Genomic DNA, 22,969 nt, shown 5'->3' on the forward strand with positions numbered 1-22,969 from the left:
TACATCATGATAGAGACGATTTACGAATGTTGGTTGGAAAAGGGCAAGGGAATTACCAGGACATTCCAAACACATCATTGATTTGCAGTATACACTTTTCGTGTTATCATTCTGAGAAAGAAACATTACATAATTTGTAAAACACAGTTTGGGTAAAGCAATCGGTGGTGTAGTGGTAAAGTGATAGACTTCCAAATGGTAAATCTTGGTTCGATTCCCCATCAGGTAGTATGATTTTTTCGCATAAAATAATGGCTGCAAACAGAGACTCATCTTCTTTTGGAGAACTTACAAGGCATCACTGGCGATAATTCCAGTGTATGCATTCTACATCGTACACGACATGATAAGTATGTTTCATATTTATATTCATCTCCCCTCTCTCTCTCTTTCTTGACGCTTCCCTATCGACTTTGCATCTTTCACTTCTTCATTCCTCTCTCTCTCTCACACACACACACACACTTCATGTGCGTGTGCGTGTTCCAAAGTTAAAACGGAGCAAGAGCCCGATATATATGGTCTGGAAAATCTAATTAACTGGGAACTTCGACGTCGTATTTTTAATGGTCTGGGGGTAGTAATGGTCATCTCTGACAGAAATACTGTTTAAACGCAAGGGAATAAGTAAAATCTCTCTTTCGTCCTGTGGGTTACCGAGTCTCAGTCGAATTACCGGGTCACTACGGGTTTGAATCCTTAACCCAGTAGTGGTCTATAACCTAACCAACATCATCCGACTGACACGATGATCCGTTTGAGCTCTAGCCTTTTCATTCTATCTGTGCAAATTACGTTATATTCGCAAGAGAGGAAATCGATGCTGGATGTTCGGAACAGATAAATTTTCGGAAAAAACTAGAAAATGGTAACCTCTTTGGTTATTTGAAAACAAAATTTTATTTATACTAGTTTGACACAAAATTTGTTTCCATCCTATACTTCAATGTGTTTTATTCACGTTGAAATTTGGAACATGAGGAACATAAACTTTTCCTTACGAACATTTCTAACTTTTCATTACGATACAGTTTGGACTTTTAATATAGGGTATATCTGATAGAAATTTAGCAGTAAAATAACACTTATTAATTGTATTACTTTCTTTCCTTTTCTTTTCATTTTGCATTAGTAGTGTGAAATGGAGGATATGTCCAACGCTACCTACTGGGTTTATTAGAATGTATTTTGGATCACTACGTCCAATGAACACTACCGAATTTGCAATCGAACCACGCGGAAACAAAGCATGTGTGTTAACGTTTTGACATTATCCTAGGTGTGTCTTCTAGAGTTCTACTGGAAATTCAATATGCTATCCTTTATGAAAGTGACTTAATAAATGTTTAAAGCATCCTCTATACATTCGAATAGTTCTGAAAAAGTATGTAAAAACAAACGTTATTTCTACATTACTGTTGGATTTCTGGAAACGGGACTTTATAATGTTAGATTCTTTTCTTACTACGTTTAAATTCCACTTTTTAAAATCTGTTCTCCCTTTCGTTTCCTTCTTCTCCCCTCTTCTCTCTCTCTCTCTCTGCCTCATTTTGAATCTCTGTGTAACAGACATACATTGGTTTCAATTTTTAATTGTGTGTGTTTCAGTTTCTCCCTACATCAACTTATGAATCTTGTTTCGTCTTGGTTTTGTTATTTCATTTTATCAACATTAATACATGTGTAATTTGAAATTAGAATTGCGGTCATGTTGTTAGCTAATTTCAGTATTGGAGAGAAGAAAGTAGGAGAGAGAGGGTCTCTCTTTACCTGACACGATTATGGGATAAGAAGGTGTATATTGAGTGGCCTAACTGCACGGCGTTAGCTGTCGTAATTTTTTTGATGCGGTGTACAACTCTCGGTACTTTCACGGTGATTCAATTATGTTTAGGTAATGTAATCCAAGAAATCGTTTCCCGAGTTGTTTCTTTCACTGTCAACGAAAAATAACGCAAAACAGCTGATAGCTGAGATTTGTTGCTTACGTCCGATGTTTCATCGAGCATAATCGCTACGAACTCTTGTTTTGGATTTTGCAGTAAATTCCATCTCTCAGTATATCAGCAATAGAATTTATCAAATAATTTTGTTCAATTACCACCAAAAAAAACCTGTAAAAATATGTCTTTTTTAAATGTGGAGTCAAATTCTGCACTTGCGATAAGGAATGCCTTCTAACTTCCCTTATTTAGTATGAATGTTTGTTCTGACAGCGGAACGGTAGCTCATGCTTAGCTAATAGCAGACATTATTAATCAGCTTCTGTAATAATTTTGTCCTATATATTTTCATCGTGCAACTCAATTTCAGCCCCTCAATTGAGAATCCAAAAGAACGTCGATTCTTGCTGGAGTTGCTATAAATGTATTAAAAACCTACAAAGATGCAATTCAGACTGACAATGCTTTTCACTGCAGTATTAAGATGGATCAAATCTTTGTACCCTTGATGACTTCAAGCATTTTTCTTAACATGTCCAACAGTAAAATTTCTTCACCACACTGCATCCACAAAGCCAATCCAAAAATGCTCTCAAAATCAGCACAACTTTTGGCTTTCCCACACTCGCTATTGTGAGGTCAGGGCAAAGTCGGCCACTGGCAGTTATTTGGATTTCGTCGGTGTGAGAAAGTATGGCAATGAAAAAGTTTTTAATAGTTATTGAATTACGTCTTCACAACATATCTTTAAAAATCTAAAGCGTCACTATAATTGTTAACGCGGAAGCTGGAAGGGAGCAACAGAATAAGTTTACTTGTCGAAATTCAAAACGACGGCTTGGATCGTATAAGCACGGAGTGGAAAGCATTACTAGTTACGATTTAAATGGCTTTACCCCATTAAACGAACTTGGTTGAAGGAATTGCGTAATCTGTTGCAAAAAACATAATTCAAAAATTCGCTCACATATGTAGGATATAGGCTATTGGTAGCCACCGTTGAAATTGCTGTTATTCATTAATATGTTAAGAGATGAACTTCACTAAGAAAATCAGCCGAGATAATCAAAGTATCTCGTTTTTTGATACTCGTATAGCGTTTTTTGATATTTGACTTAGGAGAGAAAACAGATGGGAAGAAATGAGACAAGAGTTGCAAATATTATTACGAGAAACGTACTATATTGTTTTACACTTTTATTTTTTGTTACACATATTCATACATGTTACACAGCAACTGATGTGTCCACCTTCTCAATATAATCTCCCTTTATGCACTTTTGCCAGCGGTGTGTCAGCTTCAGACCTTCCTGGAACCAACTGTTTCGAGTCCTGTGCATCCATATTTGGATAGCTTGTTCAAGATCATAAGCACCTGCAATCCGACGATCACGCAGAGGCTTTTCATCGCCCCGAACAGATGGTAATCGCTGGGAGCCAAGTTCGGAGAGTACGGAGGATGCGACAACACCTAGTTGATCAATGGCAGCAGTAATTTCCCGGCTCGTGTGAGGACATGCATTTATATTGCAGAAGCACTCCTTTCCCCCGTTTTCCTTTGAATAGCACGACGTGTGCGTCTGAGGGGCTCCACCTTCCGGTCAGTAGATCAGGATAATGTCTTCCGTGTTCCAGAACACTGTAGCTTGTTGCTCTAAATTTTTTTGGCGGTGGACTGTCATGATGTTTCCACTGCATTGATTGCTGCTTCGTCGTCGGCTCATGGTAATGGAGCTAGCTTTCATCACCAACCATAAATTTAGACATGAAATCTTCGGGTTTATGATCATGGCGTTGCAAAAGTTCCCTGCAAACGTTCACACGACATTGTTTTTGTTCTGCAGCCAAGAGAATTTTTGGAACCTATCTTGCACTGACCTTCCCCTACTGTACGTGATTGTGCACGATGCGCTGTAGTGTGTTATTCTTGTTAGTCCTGTGACATCTTCCTTTTCAGAGAATGTGATGCATTTGTCCTCTTGAATGGTCCTCTCTACCACGGACATGATGGCTGGTGTTTCACTGTCACTTTCCCTCATTTTCGTCGAGGTGCTACCCACTTTCCAACCTTCTACCCAGTTGTACACTGCTTTCCGCGACAGTGAATGTTCTCCCCACACTGTCACAAATAGCCTATGGATTTCAGCACCGGCTATGTCCTCTTTCCACATATATCACATCCAGCGCTGTCCCCCGTAATCACTTTCCATGTGGTCCATTAGTAACACTCACAGATGTTCAAGAAATGGGCTACACAGGGCGCTGCTGTAATCCCCATTGCCAGTGATGCTCCCTGTTGGTAGATGAAGGTCCTAGGTCTTGTGACTTGTATTCCCAACTTCAGTGGTCCACTGCACCTGGAACGAGAAAAGAGTGTAAATTATTATAGTATGCTCCTTGTATTATAAGACACCCATACCAAGGAATCCCTTAAGAGAGCCTTGAAGCTTTATATTTGGATTTTTCATTTAAAACAACTGAATACGTGTTTCAATATTTTTTGATTTTGACCTACAAAGGGAAGGAAACAATGAAAGAAGAAAAGGGACGGGGGTTGCAGTTACTCTATTAAGATGTCCATTTGTCGGAATCCTTGGATACAAATGTAGTATTTATTAAATTACATTCTCCCCATGCGAAGAACGGAGACTCCTGTTAGTATATGTGTACAGGGTGTTAATGAACTATACTGACAAGCTTTAACAGGTAATTCCTCAAACCAAAATAATAAATAAATAAATAATAATAAAAATAGTTTATGTGAGCATTTGGAAAAAAAGTGCTAGTTTGGAGCTACAGCCGTCCAAAACAGCACACCCCAAAAAACATACCACAGCACGCGTTATTAAGAACAATAGCACTAAGAGGATACAGCAATAACAATCCAAGCATCTAGACTTGAAGTAGGTCCTAACATAGTGCCGTTTGAAGAAATGTAACTTTGTGTTGGGTTGGCAATATAGTTAATCTGGTAGATATTGCAGAGTATGTCAATGTTCCCTGTCGAGATTTGCATGGTACGAAATTTCAGCGTTTTTTATCCATTAGTTTAGAAGTAACAAGGGGTATCATGATAAATGTCCACCCTATATATATTTTACAAATTTAGCCTTGTTGTCAACTCAACAATTTTTACCATATCTCCAGAACTGTTCAAGATATCAAATTAGTGTAAACGGCATTGTGATCTTCACATCTACTGATGGTGTGATCTTCATCTTTCACTTACAAGATCGGTTAGTATCTAGACAATATTATTATTTTCGTGCTGAAATATTTAGATATCGCATAATTAATACAAAACTTATAGAAGAACAGTGCGGTTACGTTTCATAAACATGACCATCAATCTCTCTTTGAAATGCCTTATGAGACTGCAAATACGACTTTTTTCTTCTTAAATTTCCTTTACAGTATTAAGTATTACAATATTCTATTTACTGGAAGTATAAGTTGTGTATATACACTAAACCTTTCATTTAACGGACTGACTGGGGCAAGGCCTGTCCATAAAATCGGAAGTTCATTAAATCGCGAAATATGTTATGAACATCATTTACGATGGTCATTTAACTCGAACTAGAACACTGCTACGATTGGAGTATCGTGTAGACAGGAAACAAATGACGAACGTAGTGTGTTCAGTGGATGTGTACGAGTCAATTTCAACGCTGCTGCGGTCCCATATTACGGTGTGTGTGGTGAATAAACATTGTTACAGTGATTGTTGTGTGAAATACCGCCCTAACGCAATGTACAGAACAGCGTGTGTTTATGAAATTCCAGGTGGCATGAGGGCGAAATGCTAGGACAATTCACAGAGGATTAATAGAGGCCTGTGGTGAAGCTGCTCTATCGTATCAGGCAGTGGCGAGATGGGTTGCAGCATTTCAGGCGGGACGACAGTCAACAGATAAAATGCACGGTGAAGGGCATATGCGAACGGCTACGGACGAAATTAATCTTGCAAGACTACGGCACTACTTGACGGTGATCGGCGCTGGACTTGTAGTGAATTGGCGCACGAACTGAACATTTCTTCCGGATCAGTGTTCCGCATGTCCATTAAATCAGAAATCCCTTGATACATTAACCTTTTGACCATAAATGTAGTTATAACTTGTGATAGGGCTACTCGAACAATGTACGAAACGGAGGTTTTTATAAAAATGTTGTTCTTTATTTACAGCTTCAGTTTCCTGATACACAAAATTCAAAACTGTATTTTAAAATATTTAAAGTGGTTTTGTTTATAGAGATAAAAGGAGTTCTGGTAACACATTCTACTCTTTACACTGACTCATTATTTAATGTCACTGGCTATAATATATAGGCACTAAGCTTAATCCTCAACCTTGAAAAACACTTGTATTATTCACAATAATAGTAAATTATTCACAACTCTACTAACGACTAAAATATCCAGTTCAATTCTGTCTAAATCTTCTTTGATGGCAATATACACTCAATCAACGAATAAATAAGAAAAAATGTAATTTTTAAAGTTATTCAATGAGAAATACGGTACATTAATATTTAATTTAGCCAATACATAAATCTAAAAATATGCATATAAACTGCAGGGAATAATCAGTTGTGGCCACAGATATTTGCTTTCACCAATGTAATTTTTTTTCTAATATAAAAATAGAAATTGTTCATTTGCACTACACTGCGTAACTCTTTTATCGAAACAAGTGTCGTCTAAAAACATTCTTTACATTTCTACCTCGCTTCACTGAATGTATCATTATGCATTGTCACCGAATATGTAATCGACTCTGGACTGAAATATACGGAGTGATGGCACAACACATGCATACTTTATATTTCACGTATGGTCAATCGCCATACTTGGAAGATTTAAAAAACAAACAGCGCACGATCCTGCTTCCTATACATCTGAAGCTGAAAGAACATTTAATGCGCCATTGTGTCAGAACCTACTTTTTGTTAAAAATATATATTATCGACAGGTTCAAACTTCTTCTATGCCCAGTATTTCACTATGAGAGAAAATGAGATACACTTTATGAGAAAACAACACTGGATACAAAAGTAGCCTAATTCTTACCACTGTTAATATTTACACGAATAGTCATTTTTAAATTAATATTATAATAGAAAAATTATTTTTCTTAAAACCATTAATTTCTTTTGGATTTCCAAACACCGTAACTGTAATATAAAAACATGAATAGTATCACACTAAAAACAAGCATATACATTCTGAAATCTCGTCAAGGTTTCGACATTCGCAACAAAGAAAAAAGAAAGCTACATCAAAATATTCTAAAATTAATAAGTCGTATATCTAATTCGTATTCACCATTGCAGTTATCGTTTTCTACAAGAGAGCGAGCTAACGTGCGTTAGAAACTTCAATTCTTACAGGCCTTCCGCTAGTCTAGTGGCTAGCGTGCTCACCTTTGCTGTACACAATCTCGATGAGAAAACCTTGAAATTTGAACACACTACAGTTATTCGGATTCCACCTTTAACTGTAGGCCCATTTCTCATATAGCCTCGGTGCTGAAAGGAACACTAAATTCGAATCCAATCACAAAGCTAGCAAGACAACCAAACAACCAAGAAGGACTGAAGAAGAACATAACGTGATATAACAACTTATTTAATCCAATATTCTGATTTAAACATTACTTTGAAATTTCAAACCATCTTTTACGAATTACAGTCTTTTCCCCCCTCCCCCCAAGCCCTTCATACGAAGGTGGCAGTGAAAGTTTCGGGAATTTAGTATTAAGTTAAATTGCAATACGTTGGAAATTGTTATATTTGTGAAGTATGATATATGTTCAATATACAAGTAGCTGTTTTACAGGAGGTTTAGCATGAGGAAGTGGGTGCAAAAAATGGATCTAACCAGAAAGTATTTTCGCGCAATGATTTATTAAGACTTTCGACAATCGAATGAGTGCTACAATTAGTTGAGAAGCACCATCTAAAACAACCATTTATCATTGGTTTCAGAAATTCACGTTTGGGTGCGACAGTCTCACTGATAAAGTTTGTGAAGGTCGCTCAACGACAGCCATAGTGCAAGAAAACATCCATACTAAGCGTAAGCTAATTGAATATGATCAACACATAACATACCGTAAAATTTGGGCGCATTTCGATATTGCTATGAGTCAAATACAAACAATTCTTTATGATTTATTATGCATGAAAAAGTTATGTTCTGGTTGGATCCCCCACAATTTAACGCAAGAGCAAAAACATGCTCGTGTGACGTGATACAAGACTATGCTCAAACGGTTTAAATCAAGAGCGTCAAATTTTGTGTGCAACTTCATCAAAGGTAATGAAACGTGAATCTATTCATATGAACTCGAAACTAAACGACAATCTGCTTTACGGGTGTTCCAAGATTAGTCAAAAGTAATAAATTGTTCGTTTACGCAGTGTTGCTAAGCAAATGATTGTTTTATTCTTGCTGAAATCTGGACACATTTCTATTATTGCCTTGGGAAATCGTAGAACATTAATGTTCAGTGGTATAGTATATTTGTTTGCACAAGTTAGCGATACATTTCGACCCCACAACCCCAAACGTTGTATCACTCTGCATCATGACAATGCAAGCTCTTACACAACATCAAACACATGGAGTTTCTGAACAGTAAAAATGTTAAACTCGTGTTTTACGTTAATTATTCCCCGGATTCGCGATTTCTAAGCCCAGAAGAGGCAGTAAACATATAAAATGCATGTTCGTGAGGTACCTACTACTGAGTGCCATAACTGCTTCAACGATTTGTTTATTCAAATGAATGAACGAAATGAAAAAAAAAAAAAAAAAAAAAAAAAAAAACTATTGCTGCTGTTAAAGTGAATACTTGAAAACCAATACAAATATTTGCTTATAGCTATCGTCTTTCTTTCAGTTTCCCGTAACTTTCAGTGCAGGCCTTGTATTATTTCTCAACTGAAAACAGTTACAAACAAAATATTTCCAAATATTTATGCTCAGGATTTTAAATTCATCATTGTAAGACACAGGTAATTTTGGCAATTAATTATCTGAAAACTTCTAATGCAACAGACCAGCCTTTTGCTTACTCAGAGATGAACAATCAGTAAACATAAACTAAGATCAACATCAAAACTGCACAGTAACAATAATATTACATATACAAGTTCAGTACAGATTAAAGTACACAATTAAAGCGCTCTTTGCATTAGTTACTAAAGAACGTTAGAAACACTTAAAAATATCTGTTCTTGAGGAACATGGAGGTACGTTTTTTTTTTTTTAAAAAAAAAAAAAAGACCCTCTCTGGTTTACTTAAATTGACTATTTTCAAAAAGTACTGACTATATATATATCAAAAACACAAAACTTATCCAAATTAATGGATTTTCATGTACATTTCTGCTCAAAACTGCTACATTATTGTTGTTTGAGAACGTGCATATACATAAAGTTGTATCAACTTTCTTAATGAGAAAACAACTAAGAAGAATGGAAAACACTTCAGATTTAAACAATTAGTTAATAAGTGTGTTAAGCCTGTCCTTTAAAATACATTTATTTTTGAGAAACAGTACAAGTTTCCACAGAAAATATATACTCCTTTATTTCAATTTATGGCATCACTAATTTGCGAATGGATGAACCGATTTAAACATGGTTCGTTGAAATTTAAAAGTATTGCAAAATTCTTAAAATAATTAAATAAATAAATTAAATCAATTACATCTAAAAAATTCTAATGCCTGGAATTATCTTATGTTTCTCCCTGAGATTATCTTTGGAAACGTAAGGTATTTTCAGGAATTAGAATTTAAAGTAAGCAAAATGTTTGTTAAAATTCCTGAGCGTGTTATCTGAAAATAAAATCTAATTAATTAATTGAAAAACTAAAACGAAAAATTGAAAACTTGTATTTAAATCATATTCAATTAAATCACACAAATCTTGACAGAAATAACGAAATTGTTTTATATTCTCCATGTATTAAAAAGTTGGGCAATTAGTATTTTGTTCAGAGAAAAATATTTTTACTTTTTATTTAGAGAAAAAGATTTACATCTTATTAAAAAATTGTAGAGTACTTGTTCGAACAATTCAGTTGCCACTAAGAACAATTCCAGTTAATTTCTCTGTCTAATATGAAAAACAAATATCTAGCTCACTGTTTGTTTTTTAACTACCTCTATATATGAGAATCAATCAAGATTACGCATTACCAACTATGCGCGGGAGAAAAAAAATTATCATTGAAGCAAGGACAAATAAAACAACAATGAAGTAGTTTTTAAAGGCAACTTTCTACACATGATTCGCAGAATAACCAGCAAACGTGTATATATACACAATACAAGAACCTATAGGAACATAAAGGACGAATTAAATTTGTTCCAGTATTGGTTCATACAAGGAACTGTGCCAGTATCTCTTATTGCACTCGTGCAATTATTTCTAGCACCTAGGGATAAGGACTTTATTTATTTAAAATATGGGTAAAAAGAAAATAAAGCTATCAGCAGCAAAACAAAACTGGCATTATGTTTGAACCTCTGCTACATAATTTATATGACAAGAAAAGTCTAAAAACTATTCTAAAAAATGAATAGAATTACCTATATTGCTTGTTAGAGAGACATCCTGTGATATCGGAAAATTTAGGAATAACACGAAAATCACATAGGAACAATAACAATGTCGTAGGTAACAAAACAAGATATACATTAAATATATCAATAACTTTTTCTAATGGAAAGAAATCTTAAAAAAAAAAAAAAAAAAAAAAGTTGAAAGTTGAACTAGGCTTATTAAATATAAACAATGATCAATAATTGATTTCTGCTTGCTTATTACTTTAACTAAATCTCCTTCAATGAGAATACATGTAGTTATCTTTTCACAGAATTATCGTTCACAAAAGAATCATTGGCAAGAAAATACAAAACAAATTATATCGAAGCATAGAATGAATTTCAGGGTCTATCAATATTGTATGGTATAAAACACGTTATTATATCGAGTTCCACCAATATATACCAAATTCACACCAAGTAATTTTATATCAGAAATGGCAATCATATTGATCAAACTCACTAAATGCAAAAGTTTTATGCATTGATTAGAAAAACTTCTTTCAAAGTTCTAACTGACTTTAAGTTTCCATACAATGAGACCGTACAAATCCATTAATGATGAAATCAGCTTTCTACTATAATCGAAACATTTTGAATAGAAAATATCTATAGCATCTTGGAATGGAAATCTATTTACACGACACATTTTACGCCTCATACAATTTATTCAATCTCTGACATTTATAGTTATTAAAATCTTAACATACTCAGCTGTTGACCAAATTTAAAACCAAAGCAAACACATGACCCAGGATAACATCCAAGTAGTGTACTTATCCACATCAGTCAAATATATACGCATTATATATAATGTTTCCGGAGCTGAGCTTCACAAAGTAGACACGAATGTCTACACCATATCCAAATTACACCAACAAATAATATTGATCACTTTGAACTATTTAACATCATAAAATAGACATGGCTGTCTATACTATACTCAAATTATACCAACAATAAGATTGATCACTCAATATTAGTTGATAAAATATAAGATGAACATACTGTCATCAACATATTACTAATAAGGAACCCGTATTATAAAACCTATTTTTTTTATTAAAACTAGTTCTCTTTAATTATTATTAACATATTCGACAATAAATTGCTCAAGTTAAGTGAATAACAACGGCAAGAAGAAAACAAAATACGACAACAGCAAATGCTTCGAGGAAAAGAATGCTCGAAGCACTTTTAAGGGAAATACGAAACCTACGAAATTCAGGAGAAACGATAAATTATTTTTTTCTTATAATGGAAGTATAATATACATGGCACAAAATCTCTTCAAAAATAATTCCTTTAAAAAACTCAAAATATACATTCATCTCTATAAGAAACAAATGTTCATATCCACTCGGGATTTATACGTCCTCAAAAACTGAAAACTAATCAATGATAAATATATCTCAATGTACAAAACTAATACTGTAGAAATATATATAAATAAAAGTTTATCTAAAAATCCATCACCAAATCCAAGAGCACCTTTAAGCCAACTAAGTCAATCGATTAAAACTCTACAGTCCGCCTTTCTCAGACCTCCATACCCTTATCAGATGCTTGACCTTTCTTTCTTAACTTTTCTTCTTGCTTCAGCTTTGCTGGTTCAGTTCTGGTGTGCCAGACGTAGATCTGTTAACAAAGAAAAAATGGAACATAATTTTCTTTTTAAAGGACTGACAATCAACTCGATTAACCAGGCTTCATTACCTTTGAAGTGACGAAGGGCGAGAAGAAAATACTTACGCTATGTTCTTTTGACATGAAAATGGAATAAGAAGAATGTCTGGCATGTTATTATTAAACTGAGATTATTATGCTTATAGTATTTTTATCGCCAAAAAAAACCTCATATATATCTAATACTCGCATAGGTAAGTGCCCATGAATGTTCATCGTTGTTCCGTTTTTATTATAATTTCAAGTGTTCCATTGAGAAATCAGCTGAGTGCTTTCTAGATAGTGATTATTAAGGTTAGGATTTTTAAGTGCCTACTTTTTTTCTTTCCGAGGTAAAACGAGGTCTCTGCAAGTATCATATGTCAAATGATGGCTCTAAGTGGGAACGGACATAATTTTCTCTTTCTCCCCTCTTCTTCGGACCGTTATCCCTTTATCCTCCTTACTCTGCATACAATTACCTTACTCTCATTGTTGATATATATATATATATATATATATATATTCCAAAATTCCCGATCATCGTGGATTAAGTGTGTGCTATCTTCTGCGAAAATTCTGACAAGATCAGGATGAATTCTCTAGATTGAAAGGGCGCCCGCGCAATTTCAAAGACATACGATCTCTCTCAGTAAGAGATGATACGTGATTTGTAGACAGAAGTGCTTTGTCCGAGCATCTACGGTTACAAATATGATGATTCACATTAAAAACATGGAACAATAAGGGTAATTATATTTTTGTAAAAATGTGTACCACACACACCAACAAATAATACATGAAAATATGCATAAAGTGTCTAAATTTTAGATATACTGTTACAAATGCTCGATGCGGCTTCCTTTTATCACACGTCATACATCTATGCTGTAGTCTACTTAACACCACATGCGCTCTAGCATATCTCTATTAATGGTTATACATGTAACTGTAATACTATCCTGAAACTCACCAAGCTGTTGGTAGTGAAGGCACATATAGTGTCTTTCAACTGCTCCCAAAGAAAAAAAATCACAATATAGCGCTCCGTGTTGACTTCTCTGGGCTACGTACGAAGCTCCCTCCACTGTTTCAAAAATCTTTACGTTTTACGTCCCACGGTTATGCCGGCTAGACTAAACGAGATGGTGATGATGTGAAAAGTATGTAATGATGGAATGAAGAAAGTGAGAGGAAACGGGAGACCCCCCCCAAAAAAAAAAAAAAAAAACACGCACACGGTGTTTGTCCATCACAAAGCTCACTGGTGCAAATTGGGATCGAACCAAAGACCCCAAGCACCAGAGCTGAACGCTCTACCGCTGAGCCACCGCGGCCCTCTCCACTGTTTCATCACAAACACTTGAACATCCTGTACTTTTCCTTTACACAGGCAGTCAGTGTCCTTAAACTGTCGATACTATCTTAAATTGCAGATGCACACTGTTTACGAAATGCACGCTGTACAGTAACAACACAAAACACTTGTCATATTCTGAAACATAGAATGTTTTCTGCTACATATACGCCATTTTGGAAAACAGACTTGTCCTGCCATCTGTTGCAATCAGCCAAAATTACGATTATGAGAAAATACACTTTCGAAAATGTATTCTTTCGCTTCATTAGCACATACGTATTGTATTAATAGTTTTCGAGTTATTTCACTTTAAAAGCCGATGAATCATTTATAATCAGCTTGCAGATTGTTTCTACTTCCGTGAAGAACCAGTTAGATAGATACGCCAAAGAAAAGCTTGAGTTCGTCTTTAGAAGAATCCGAATGCTGTCGAATCTGCAACTTGCAGAATTGATATTCCGAGTAAATACGAAGTAATACTTCTTGTTTTGTCCCACCAATCTCTGCGGAATATGGGGAAAAGGTTTGATATCTACGAAGATGTTTTATCTCTAAATGAGCACACGCTTATAATAAGAGCTTATAGATAGTTAATATTGTTAAGCTTATGTTTTCTTCTTTCTTTGGTAACAACTAACCAGTGGCACCTGATGGTAAGAATACTGAGCACTACAATAATTCCCCGGAGCTAAGATAATTAAACAGCGAATATAGGTCACTCTTGTGCAACACACCATGTCCTATAAAAAATAGTGTTTCTAAGCAGCTCCCTCACATTTTGATTTCGTTCCCTCAATCATCCGGAAAAAAATTTCTGGAAGAAACCTTGGCTACAAATTTAACTATAATTTTGAAAATAATAAAATAATATGAAACGCAGCTATGACGAAAGATGACACATATTCAGCGATTCTTTTTTGCTGAAGAACTCTTATGACGTGATGTTGAAATCCTCTGAGTTTGAAATCACTCTTTCTTCAATTGATAGATTGCCAGAACGATATGTCGATCCTATGACATGATGGTCCTCAGAAAGTTTTAATCCTTTCTACTAAAAACTCTATGGCTCAACAGTAGCCACAGGTGTTATCACGATGATCTTTAAAATTTTGTATAACTTCCGGCAACGCAGTCTCTAGCTTATGTGATAACACACGCTGAAGTAAAAGGACGGCGCCAGCAACATTTCTGAAATCTTGTCTGTCATACGCAAGACTAAGTTATGTTCTCAGCCTATTCTTCACCAGGAGAGAGTGATTTTGAACAGCACATTCCAGTTCCCCCTCTGGAAAAAGTTTCTGAAAATCACAAAATTTATCGCAGCTTAACACTTTCTCACACTAAAATGGCACAAAGTTTCAAAAGGTTGACGAGCCTCTTGCAAATTTTTGTCATATACTTCTTTTACAACAACGTGTTTATTTTCAAGCTTCCTTTGCTTTCTGAATGACGGCTCTTGGATTTCAGTTTGTATGTGGTCTGTCGACTGACTAATCTCATTAGCAGCCCTTATAAACGGAGACACAGTACTTCTTGTTTTAATGACATCAATTGATCTTACTTGCAGTTAGTTACAGAAACCGTCTATGTGTGACATTTCCTTGCTGACAAGCGTTAATCAATAGATAAATTATTTATCATCCAAATAACACCGCAATCCAACAGCCTCATCAAATGTCCTCTGATGCGTTCTGGAGTTTTAAGAAACATTTAATTTATCTTCTTTCTCAAAAACAGCGTTGACCGTTCTTGATTTAAAATTTCATCTCATTGCAGAAACGCTCACGAGATTTTACAAGCCATCACTGATTCTAATGCTAATAAGCACTACTCCGCCTATTGTAATATTCATCACATAAGCTCCATCGTGTGTCTATGTTATTATTTTATACGGATAGTTTTTGAACAGTGAATCAACTTCATTTAAGATATATTCCGCAATCGCATCTACACTTTGCCCTTCAAGTTTAAAGAATCTTCAAAACCTTTCCACTGGCATACCCGTTAACGAAACGCCAACAAATGTTATGCTTAACCAGAAACGCCCGTTGTTGCATCTGCCATTATTGCCACAAAGTCAACTGTTTCATTTCTTCTTTTATCATTTTACGACTCACCTCTAATATACTGTTTAAAAGATCATTTTATATAGTTTTGGATGTTCCTCTAAAAACTTTACTTGATTCAATTGTTCTTTTGTTTAGATAGCAATTGTGTAAACAAGCGTCAATTCAGGTTTTGCTTGGGGGCCGGGTGGGAGGAACAAGACTTTCCAATATAAGTAGGATTTCGAATTTTCCATTATATACAAGTGCGTATACATTGCAAGTTCAGGGGAACAATTCCCTCTCCTTGAAGCCCAAAATAACGCCACTGATGTCGCGATTATCAGGATAATCTGTCTCTAGTGTTGGCCACGAGACGAGATGGGATTTTTTTTTATGAGATACAAGACGAGAAACAGATCTTCGAATAGAAAAATACACTTTTCGACGAAAAAGACGTGAAAGCACTTTGACATCTTTTCGAGACAAGACTGTCCCAAATTTAGTGAGGAGTCGCAACACGTCATCTCAAAGGGTGCTTGAAAGTACCATAAAATCTAATGCAATTAAATAAAACGCATAACTATTTTTTCCCCACTTGTTTACGTTTGAATTTTGTATCATGATATGCATGGCTTAGTTATACTGCTATTTACACCGCTTAAAAAATTGAGATCATGAATATGTTCAGTATTACTGTTGTCTTGTTTAATGTATTGTTGAGGTGATAGACGATCTACACCTCTTGAACTTCATGAATCACTAGAGTTTTCTCATGGCTATAGGGTTAGCTACGCGTCTTTGATGCGGGAGACATGGGTTCGATTCCCAGTGGAGCTCATCTAATTCGGATCTCACTTTAAGCTGTAGTCCCCGTCTCATATGACCTTGGTGTTGAAAGGGACGCTAAACCCCAATCTAACACACCAACTTACTACGAATCACTACTGCCGAACAGAAGTCAAGGAAAGCAGAAAAGAGCATTAGTGACACTACAAGCACAAACATCCTAAACTCTCCTGTTGTACAGTACTGTGCGCAGAATTTCATCACGAGGGGAGGGCCATGCTCCCAAGTTCATATAGTTTCAGGTGTTTGTATACGTATCTTAATATAGTAGATATTTATATCATATCTTGCTCAACGGGGTGGAGGTATGGGAATGAATAGAGAATAATGAGAATAGAACTGAACCTAATTGTACCGGTAATAGAACTGCATCTAATTTTAGGAGAAACAGGAACAATAATCATAATACATTCAGGAATCAAGCGAACAATAATTGTAATTTTACACGAAATGGATTTCGTAATAGATTCATACGTGGCAGAAATTCTCAAAATAGAAATCCGAATACTGTTGAAGCAAATCATAGACAGAACTGTATACAAGATTGTGGCGTACAATGCAACTTAATCGAACCCTTTGGCAATGTAACTTAAGCTAATGTTATGGCATCCGACAAAACATATTCAATTGGTTTTTGTTTATTTTCACTTTGAATACAATTATGATTTCATTTATCATTTGTACTTCGTTTGAATTCTATACAGATAATAAAAATAATGGATACTAGATTTCAGCACGTTGTGATATGAATACGAATATCGTTTACTAAAAGTTATAATAGATATGCTTGAATAAATAAAACATGTTATACGGTATTCTAACCCACAAAAACTTTGCTGGTTCTTAATACAATAATTTCTTTATTTGTATTGTTCCTGATAATGATATTGATCAAGTTTTGTTTTATTTCACTTTGAATATTGTTATAATTTCTTTGTAATTCGCACTACTTCTGAATTCTATGCAATTTACATCTATCATCGATACAAATATTGTTTATCAAAGCTATGTTAAGTATGCCCAAATGGAAGAAATAAGTTATATAGTATGTCAGCATATACTGAGTTGATTCGTCAATGAGCTCCCATAATATTGATTTGAAGAATCTATTTTAGGACCTAAATAATTAATAAATTGATCATATATTTTCTTAATTAGTCCTCTACGTCGATAATTTTATACAATTAAAATGGAATTAATTGTTAAATGAATATAAGAATGAGATAAAATGAAATTAATATATATGTATTGTAATTTATATATATATACGAGGGCTATGCGAAAAGTAATGTAACCTTATATGTAAAATTATGTAACGGTCCAGCATTCTTTCTTAAATTGTTCCTCGTCAGGAGTCATTTATACAACGATATTGTATATCTATTTTGTAATTTCTTCTATTTTTATATATTGATTTTGGGCAACAGTGCATAAAAGTACACAACCAGTCGTGCAGAAGAAGAAGAAAAAAAGAATACATATGTTGTTGATTCTAAATAGAAAGAAATAAGATTTAATCTCAATAGTTCAAAGTATATGTTGAAGCCAATATCATTAAATGAAAGTCACAAAACCAGTCATAAAAGAAAGAGAATAAGCCAGGAAAGTAAAGCAAAAATAAAGAAAGCAAAAACAAGCATATTCTAAAACCACATGCTTCAAAATGCGACGTATTCCTATTCCACTCTTTCAAATGAATTGAAACAACAATCGGCATATCAAAGACACGTTTATAGAAATTCAAATCACAATAACCCGTTCGATCTAAGCATACATTTTTAGAAAATAATGCAGAATATACGCTGGTGCCCGATCAAAAGTTAACAAAGAGCGCAAGATTACACTTATTCCAAGCTCAATGCATGGTACCCTAAATCGATACATAGGTGCACTTTGTACTATCATTATCATATATATGTAGTTTCCACTTAACTGTAGACTGCTCAATTTAACTACCTAGAATACAAAAATTCTGATTCAGTGACCTGAAATCGATGTTGCTTGCTATCACATGTGTTGACTAGAGACATAAGAAGCAGTGAATACATAATTTTGAATACTTCAGAACAACAAACGACATTTCATCTTCAATCTGCTATTATTAACATTACATTCAAAAATATTTTCTCCAAAAGAACCGCTTTACCCAAGAAAACAATATCCTAACCTCTTTCATATGATACCACCACCTCTTTCAGAAAAGTACTGAGATAATTTTTAGAGAAAAAACAGATATAAATTACAGACATGCGCCATTCTTCATGCAAAACCAAGCCTCAACATAAACTACGCAGCTCATTTTTTTTTTTTTTTAAGTTTATTTTCTTATTTTAACATACCTTAGTACAATTGTCCGCTTTTGTCTCTAATTCTTCCCACGTAACAAGCTGCTTGAGTAAAACTGATTCTTGATAACCTCCTTCGACGTCAAAAGAAAATTTTGCCTCTGGATAATCGAACAATAATTTAATATTAATGGCAAAACCTGCCATATCGACAGGAAATGGACGTTCTGGTTTCCACACACTGTTCCATCCAATCACCTTTCCATTAGAATTCAAAAGAGGTCTCTCGACCATCAGTCCACCAACTAATCCTACCGGCCATACACTCACTTTCTGAGTATACCGCATCTGTAAAGAAAGAAAGCACCCAATTCAAAACAAGCCATTTTGAATATTCTTCTTGCTTCTTTTATTCGAGAACTTGCTTAATTTATATATTGAATATTCCGGTTCCTTCTTCGGGGATAAGTGGATTAAGGAATGTGTTTGAAGTTTGACTGGTGGTTGATTTGGATTTTTACTTTCCTTTTCAGCAGCGAGTCTATGAGACGTAGAATCGAATCCGGGTCTCTCGAGTCGAAGATGTGTATGTTAATAATTAATTCGAGGTTAGAATTTGGTAATGGCACCGTTATACATTTTAATAAACAGTCTCTTCGGGTCTTCTTATATGAACAATTCTTTGTGCCTAATAATTTGTTTTGTAGTTCAAATTAAAAAACGCAAAACTTTCCAGCATAGAAGGTAGCATACAGTAAATCGATTTTTACATTAAGAGGGTATCGAAATTCGCTCTTCAACTGTCTTGTCACATTTGTTATACAGTGAAGGAAATACTACAGAAACAAGACTAATTGTGGCTGAATTAAATAATACTTTAAAATTTCGAATCAGCAATCAATAAGCGAACGATATAGATCATACACAGAGTAGTAACTTCAGGGAGATAAGCAAAGTGTTTCTTAAACCAAAATCATTCATTGTATGCATCGTTTTAGTTTCGCTTGCAGCTACCGTTAGCAATAAAGGTACAAGAATAATTTGTCATTCTCCGCAACATATTCTTTACAAATTAATATGGCAATAAGCACTGTATATTCTTTTGTTAATATTGGAGATATAAAGACGGTATATTTTACTGTATCAAGTCTGTAATTTGCCTACCCAAAAGTCTCTCTATTTACAGCTTCCAAAGACAGTTACAGAAACGCAACTTGGATTCTCAATGAAATGAAATGAAATCTTTGAGCTTTAAGTCCCACGGTTATGCTGCTTAGGCTAAAGGAGACTGTGATGATAAGAAATGAATGAAATGGTGGAATGAAGAAAGTGGGAGGAAACGGGAGAAGCACAAGGAAACCCACGCACACGGTGTTTGTCCACCACAAAGTTCACTTAGCGGGAGCTGGGATTGAACCCGCGACTCCAAGCACCGGAGGTGAACGCTCTACCACTGAGCCATCGCGGCCCCACTCAATACAGAGGACACCATCTACACGCGAAGATCGTGCCAAATTACCCGATTTTAATATAATATGTTATGGAATGTCAATTATAAGAACAATCTTGTTTTAAAACACAATGAAACAAAGAAATAAATAATAAATAAAAAATAAATAAACTTATTACTAATTTGAAGACGGTTTTTTTTTTCGATAAGTATTTTTTCATTACGTAGAATGTAGGGAACAGTTCAGGCATGAGGCACTTAAGCGTAATTTAGCATGCTGATTTGGATACCAGTACCTATTTACACTATTCTTGTGACATGGATTCGTAATTTTGAATATGCGTTAAAAATGTATATTTTGTGGTAATGTACTGATACTTATCAATTTATTGGAAATTTCTAAATTAAAAAAAAAAGTAGCAGATTACGTAATATGGCACGGACCATCCTTCAGCCACGGAAGAGCTCTGATACAATGTGGAATGGAGCCATAGAATTTCGTGAGAGAGGAAGGAGGGAAAATCTGCGCCGGATTCATGTCTCCAAAAGGAATCACAAATATTCAATTATGTTCAGGTCTGGAGATTGAGAAGACCAGGGAAGGTATTCAATTTCACTCCGTTGTTTCTCAAACCACTCCGACACAGCTCTAGCTCCACGAACGGGTGCATTACCATCTTGGAATCGTCATTCTCCAGAAACAACATCTGGACAACAGAATGCACATGTTCCCCTAAAATGGCGATGTTATCACGGGCAATGACGCAACCGGTAAGCATCAGTACAGAACCCATTGAAAAACAGGATATTGCGACCCACAGCGTTACAGAGCCTCCGCCATGTTTCATGGTTGCACTGAGGATCATACACTTCTTTGGAAGTCCCTTATACATAAACAGGACTCGAATTGAAGTAAGGCGAATGATGACTCATCCACTATATCATGCTTTCAGTCATTAGCGGTCCATGTTCCTTGTTTCCGACACCATTGGCGTCGTGCTGAATAAAGCACTGATGTTGTCCCTTATCAGTGATTTCGTCCGTGAACCCGAACTCCACATGTCTATACCATGTAACTTGGGGCCGATTGACAACACAGGCGGGGTGGGAGTAGGAGATGCTGCTGCTTGTATTCCTCCGTCGCTTGCACTTGTCGCACGACGGTTCTGAGTGACATTCCGCTTAAATGCTCAGCAGGATCTGTCCCTGAAGGTTTTCTTTCGACGAGTGCTTCTCTTTGCGGATGCGATCTCGCGGATTTTTTTAACGTGTAACAGGTTAACCTTTAACATCATATTAACGTTTCACAGTTGTTCTCCTAATTTTTGTTATAAATACCAATTAATGAAATGTTTTGCGAAACTTTGAGCAAGTCTAAACCCAAAATTTAATGGCTCATACCTCGGAAACTAAATACCTGCACACGGAAGTGTTTCACACACATTCCAAGGAAGTCAAGGACTGCTTTCTACTCATAATATGGAGATCCCAAGTTCGAATGGCGTAGTCAATCATCCTGAATTTGATTTTCTCAGAGCTTAGCTGAATTTCATCTGACGAATTGTGGGATAGTACTTTTAACATTTAGACGGTTGTTCCTTCCTCCTCAAATTCTTTCCTTGGTTATTGCTAGAACTGCCTTATTTATTTATTTATTTAGATATTAGCGGGCAGTCCGTAGTTTCGTGATTAGAGCGTTTGGACTCACGTCCGCGTGGTCCGCGGTGCTTCTCAATTTTCGGCGTCTACCTAGCGTCGTGAGGCAAACTGGGAACAAACTAGGGGAGAGGTGAATAAACCATGTGACAGCTAGTAGGTGTAGAAATCTCCTGATATGTCTGTTAGAAACAGGATGACGCAGCGCGGTGAATCACGTGTACTTCGCTAGGTTGGACGTAGTTCGACCGGTTGCTAACTGATGGCATTTGAGCAGCTCTGACCCACAAACGGCTGTCACGCCAAGTGGTTTGGTTTGGTTTATTTATATATTATCACAGTTTTAGCCTCTGTACATTGGGAACAACTAGTGTAACCGATCATGCAAGCCTTCTGGCCATTCACTTGTGCTTTATGTAAAATGGAAATCACACATGCTTCCATGGGAAATCGAACCCTAAATATTCATACTCAAGGTTACAATACCGATCATGAAATACACTGATAAAGTAGTGACGGTGTGATAGGGCTATCACCATCTACACAACTTTGAGACCAATTTCTTAACACGCAATTAGGAAGATATTACATCGTATTCTCTTGCACCGATTCTAAATAACCTACTTTTTCAAACATTATTAATTATGTTATCTCCATAGAGAACAAAGACATGAACTACACACTATTAAAAAGATGAATCTATTTTAACTGATATGTTTCCACTTTACCTCTTCAAATAAATCCAATGCGTACGTATTATCATCGTCTGCAAAATACAAAACTCCTTTGTCTCGTTTGGGATCCACATTGGCACGAATCCATTCCAAAGCAGCATTTCGTTGAAGAACTCCTCGCGGCTTCTTCCAATTTGGTTCCTACAAAATGAAGAGATAGAAATGTAAGTGGTCTACATTTCTCAGACATACAAGATTATGTCAACTGTTGAAATAAGTACATAAATTAAAACTCATTGGTATAGACATTTACAACCCATTTAGGTCTACATTTAAAATCATGTTTTATCCGAAAAATAAACTGAGGAACATATAAAACGAAAAGAAGGAACTAAATGCCTTTAAGAAAGCATAAATACC

At 35.5% G+C, this 22,969-nt stretch overlaps 1 protein-coding gene across 3 annotated transcripts in view; it reads right to left on the reverse strand.

The window, feature by feature from the left end:
- Window positions 1–3,143: 3,143 nt before the first annotated feature.
- GlcAT-I (Glucuronyltransferase I) overlaps window positions 3,144–22,969 on the reverse strand; it is a 35,052-nt gene continuing 15,226 nt past the window's right edge. Inside the window, exons 5-8 of one of the 3 annotated variants that reach the window (XM_081772031.1) lie at window positions 22,604–22,750; window positions 18,824–19,117; window positions 12,119–12,203; window positions 3,145–4,300 (exon numbers count right to left, since the gene is read on the reverse strand). In XM_081772031.1, coding sequence (XP_081628157.1) covers window positions 4,284–4,300; window positions 12,119–12,203; window positions 18,824–19,117; window positions 22,604–22,750 — 543 coding nt within the window. In that variant the 3' untranslated portion in view covers window positions 3,145–4,283. Of the gene's footprint in view, window positions 4,301–12,056; window positions 12,204–18,823; window positions 19,118–22,603; window positions 22,751–22,969 lie in introns of all 3 variants that reach the window. The other 2 variants (XM_081772032.1, XM_081772033.1) reach the window with 2 other exon arrangements.

The sequence above is a fragment of the Thermobia domestica genome, chromosome 9 (genome assembly GCF_964235325.1).
Source record: "Thermobia domestica chromosome 9, izTheDome1.hap1.1, whole genome shotgun sequence".
Taxonomy (NCBI): domain Eukaryota; kingdom Metazoa; phylum Arthropoda; class Insecta; order Zygentoma; family Lepismatidae; genus Thermobia; species Thermobia domestica.